Source organism: Tupaia chinensis, unplaced genomic scaffold (genome assembly GCF_000334495.1).
Source record: "Tupaia chinensis unplaced genomic scaffold, TupChi_1.0 Scaffold000195_1, whole genome shotgun sequence".
Classification (NCBI taxonomy): domain Eukaryota; kingdom Metazoa; phylum Chordata; class Mammalia; order Scandentia; family Tupaiidae; genus Tupaia; species Tupaia belangeri.
Window position 1 is genome coordinate 232,608 of NW_006159670.1, and position 4,092 is coordinate 236,699.

Genomic DNA, 4,092 nt, shown 5'->3' on the forward strand with positions numbered 1-4,092 from the left:
CTGTGCCTGGGGATGGCCTCGCCAGGCCGTGGGCCTGCCCTCCCGGGCGCGGAGAGCCAAGGCCGGCCCAGGTGTAGGTCACCCGAAGGAGGCCCGGCCTGAGTGAGGCCCGCGGGCCGCGCAGGTGCGTCTTGGCGGAGGGGAACCCGGAGCCGGGGTCACGGGCCGTCCCGTCCGTAGTGTGCGCTCAGGCTCTCAGCGGCGCAGGGCTCGTCCCCGCCAGGTTAGAGCTCGGGCCGCTTCCGGTAGCCTTTGTGTTGCCCGTTCACCTTGGGAACTAGTGAACGTGGTGTCAAAAAAGGCGTAAATGAAACGCTCTGCAGCCTCTTCCTGCCCTCGGGTTGGTGTCCTCGGTGTCGGGCTGCACGAGGGACAGCCGTGCGTTCGGGGCCGTTCCCGCGCCGTCCTGGGGCTGCCAGCGGTCGCCGTTGGCTGCTCTTCACCAGTGTCTACTCGCTTTTCAGGCGGAAGCTGGTACTGGGAGCACGGACGACCTGGACACGCCTGAGCACAGGGTGGCTTAAGGTAGGTGGCAGCTGGTGACCTTGTGGCGGTTTTCTCTCTTCCTCCCGCATTCTCCGTATTAACAGCCCACTCCTGTGTTAATTTTGCTACGTATGTAGTCCTCAAGGTGCAGCTAGCAATTGAGAGACCTTGTTCTCTACTAGACTACCTTTAGCGGCGGTGTCCTTGTTTTTCTGAGGAGTCTGTAGAGACAGTAAACGGACGTAGTAGCCTTTTGGAGCTCAAGATGCGCTTCCCTGTACTGGGGGTGAGTTTGTTTATAATGGTCACACCTCAGGCGCGCTGTGTTGGCTTGAGAGCTGACTCTGGAAACGTTTCCGTGAAACAACACCGAAGCCGGTAACGGGAGCTACCAAGTTAGGATTCATGTGTGACACATGTAAACGCTTGTCACATTCAGTGCTTTATTTTTCTTTCTTAGGATGTCCTTGAAGATTTTGAAATTGGATCTTCACAAGAATTGCTTGGATTAAAGTTTCCAGGAGCCTGAGGCCTGAGTAACTGCCTTTAGATAATAATAAATACATATTTAACACACTGGGGATATGAATAAACACTGACATGTTTTGAGATTTGTGTTTTATTAGATTAACTGTTGGGAAACGGCTCTTACTGAAAGGTCAAAGGAGATTTCATCCCAGTAACTTCAAAATTACGCTCAAAATCTCAAGGCTAACGCCCACAGTCACTGACAGCCTTGGGAGAAGTCAGTGCTTGCTTCCAGCGGCTCAAACGTAACTCAAGTAGGCTAGTGGAGTCCTAGGTCTACATGTGCTCTGCACACACTGCCTTCTTGTCTGCGAGCGGGACCCAGGCTGGCATGTTTCGGTATACTGAGCAGAAGACTCCCAACTACACAGAAAGCACTGTAGTAGCTGAGACCCAACAGTCGGCCAGTTCCTCCTAGGACAGTCTCCTACGACGGCCTAGTCAGAAACCTGAGGAGTTGAGGCTACGGGTTGGTGCCGCTTTGGAGGGCGGGGGCGGGTGGTGGTGGCCTGCGCAGAGGCTTGGGGTAGAAAAAGCTGCAAGTCCAAGGATGTTTGGCAGCTCAGGCTGCCCCCTCTAGTGTCATTCGAGTTTCGTTCCTAATGGGGCATGTAGGGTGGGCTCTTAGGGCGGCCGGGAGTTTAAGGTGAGGCTGAAGCAGTACCAGGTCACATAAGGCTCCTGTTGTGTTGAGGCGAGCAGGGAGGTTCATGGGAGAAAGGGCCAGGTTTGCAAGGATGCAGGTGGGCCGGTTAGAGGCTACAATTGTCCAGGCAAGCGGTGGCCAGCTTGGAGCTATGGGGTACAAGGGCAGGCTGGCAGTCCTTAGTAGTGTCCAGCTTGCACAGGTGGGCTGCTGAGCAGACAGCACTGAGCTCAGAACTCAGACGGCCCTCTGCTGTACAGCACTGCTGTTAGAGGAGTGAATGTTAAGGCCATGGGTGCAAATGGATGTGCCTGGTGGAGGAAGAGGGGTGAGGCTGGGAATTCAGTGACAAGCTACAGGGCTGGCTGGAGGTGGGGACGGGCCTTCGCTGGCCCACAGCCAGTGGGAGGGGTCTGGCTTATAAGCAGCCAAACATAGACACATCAGAGGCAAAAATCCTGAGAAGACAAGTCCAGAGTATAGGAGGGCGATTTGTCTTCCCTGGGGAGGGGGGAGAGTCCAAAACAGTTACAGGGAATATCAGCCATGTCGGCCAGGCAGGTTAGGTGGAGGGACCATTGGAGGTTGAGGGTCAAGAGGTCAATTGAAACCCACACTTAAACCTTTTATGAAAACACAAGGCACTAGAAATTAAACACTTAAAACACAAAAGCTTCTTACGTCATTTGTAAATAACCAGTGGAACTTAGTGCCACAAAACCTGGCGTTACAAAGAGCTTGACATTTATACAATAGAAATGGCGGTCTAGCGATGCCTGTCCTCGTGCACCTGGCCACCAGCCGAGTGCGGCCTGGCGCTGGGAGTACACCCACTGGTGCTTCTGCACAGCCGGCCAGCCGCAGCCCAGGCTCCAGAACACTGGGGCCTCTGGTATCTGGCCTCTGTTACCCTGTTTCAGGAAGGAACGTGGCGTCAAGTGGGTTTTTACAAAACGATCCACAGCTGAAAGGCCCTTCAGCACAAACACTGTAGTTAAACCTTTACAAGCAGCAGCAGTGCTTTCTCCTGGAGTTGAGAGGGTCTTGAGTCCCAAATATCTGAATAGTGCCCTAATTCACAGTTTAAAAGTACCAGTGGCAAACCTGCGCACCCCTTCCCTGGCCCTCCACCAGGGTTAAGTCTCTGTCTTGAGGCGGGAAGCCTGGAGAGTTTTTACTGTTTTTGCAGTGTGTTTTCCAGCAAGGCTGCTTGTAGATGTCTGAGACTTTTCTTCAATCAGGCTATCTTTAGATCCATTTTTTCTCTAAAATAAGAGATAAAAAATAGAGAAATAAAAAAATAGAGAAATAAAATCCAAGTGTTTAATATATCAGAAATAAGCCTTAATTTTAAGAGCCAGTTATAATTTTTTAAAAGTTGTATACTACCAAAACCAACATTCTCTCTAAATAGCTATGCAAATTAAAGACACATTTAATCTTAAATATGTAAGGTCTGACAACTGCCTGTGTAATGACAATTTTATTCACGAAAATTAGGTGTAACTCGGGTGTCATTTCATTTGCAAATAAGTCTTAAACTGCTCAGCCTTCCCACTTTCCCAGGGAGGGCAGAGGTGAAGAGTGGAGAGTTGGAGGTCATTTACAGTCCCCTGATGATAACCTTCCCTAGCTGAAAGCAACACTGGGCTATCTCGGGGCCCTGGCTCAAGATCCCTGGCCTCCACACCCAGCCCTCTGGAACTGAGTCCTGGAAGTGTAAGCCCTAAATGAAGGTACTGGGATCTCACAAATGCTCCCTCCTGTCCTGGAGGTGGCCTGCCATCAGCAGGCCAGGGCCAGAGTTAGGAAATGCAGTGTTTGCATTTCCACCCGTCACCAGCCCCTTCCATGCAGGAGCAGACGAACACTCAGGGCAAGACAATGAAGTGCAGACCCTTGTATGCACCTGCCAAGGCCCAGTGTCCGTCCTGCCCCCACTGCTCAGGATACCTGGGCTTTCAGCTCCTCACATGCCCAGGAGCTTCCAGCGTCAGCACTCTTTTCATGCTCTTCCGGGGCTCACATCAACCCCCCACTCCCACACGGCTGGCTCCTTCACACTTCAGGTGCTTGGCAGGAAGACAGGCAGAGGGAGAGAGAAATCAGCCCCCAGGGGATGGTCATTCCACAATCCCTTTTCCTCCACTCTCCTGAGATTTTGGGCACACACATGAACTGGACCTGATTTTCAAGCTGCAGGGTCTGGGATTTGAACAACAGCTGGCCATGTGGGAGTCTAGTGCCTTAACCACCAAGCCATCTACTGGCCCCGAGGTCTGTTTTGAATGCACTTTCTGAGATGACCCATCTGACCACCTTTGTAAGTAAAGCCTTTACTTCTTCAAAGTGTTTCCTTAACTGTTTCCCCCCTTTTAAGTATTACGTCTAGACCAAGGTCAGCTAACACATTTTTGTAAAGAATGAGATTG

The 4,092-nt window shown here is 51.8% G+C and overlaps 1 protein-coding gene, 1 long non-coding RNA gene and 1 other non-coding gene across 3 annotated transcripts in view; 2 read left to right on the forward strand and 1 right to left on the reverse strand.

Moving 5' to 3' along the window:
• On the forward strand, positions 1-1,095 carry LOC102484143 (uncharacterized). Its single transcript, XR_003549144.1, has 3 exons — positions 1-124; positions 465-525; positions 947-1,095. It is a non-coding gene; the product is annotated as an uncharacterized LOC102484143 (long non-coding RNA).
• Positions 248-378, forward strand: LOC114007538 (small nucleolar RNA SNORA13). The gene has a single exon (XR_003549148.1). It is a non-coding gene; the product is annotated as a small nucleolar RNA SNORA13 (small nucleolar RNA).
• A 1,216-nt stretch (positions 1,096-2,311) lies between the features above and the next one.
• The window catches only part of EPB41L4A (erythrocyte membrane protein band 4.1 like 4A), a gene marked incomplete at its 5' end in the record, with an annotated part of 306,715 nt that continues 304,934 nt past the window's right edge, over positions 2,312-4,092 (reverse strand). The window contains one exon of the mRNA XM_006146888.3: positions 2,312-2,925. Coding sequence (XP_006146950.1) covers positions 2,797-2,925 — 129 coding nt within the window. The remainder of the gene's footprint in view (positions 2,926-4,092) is intronic.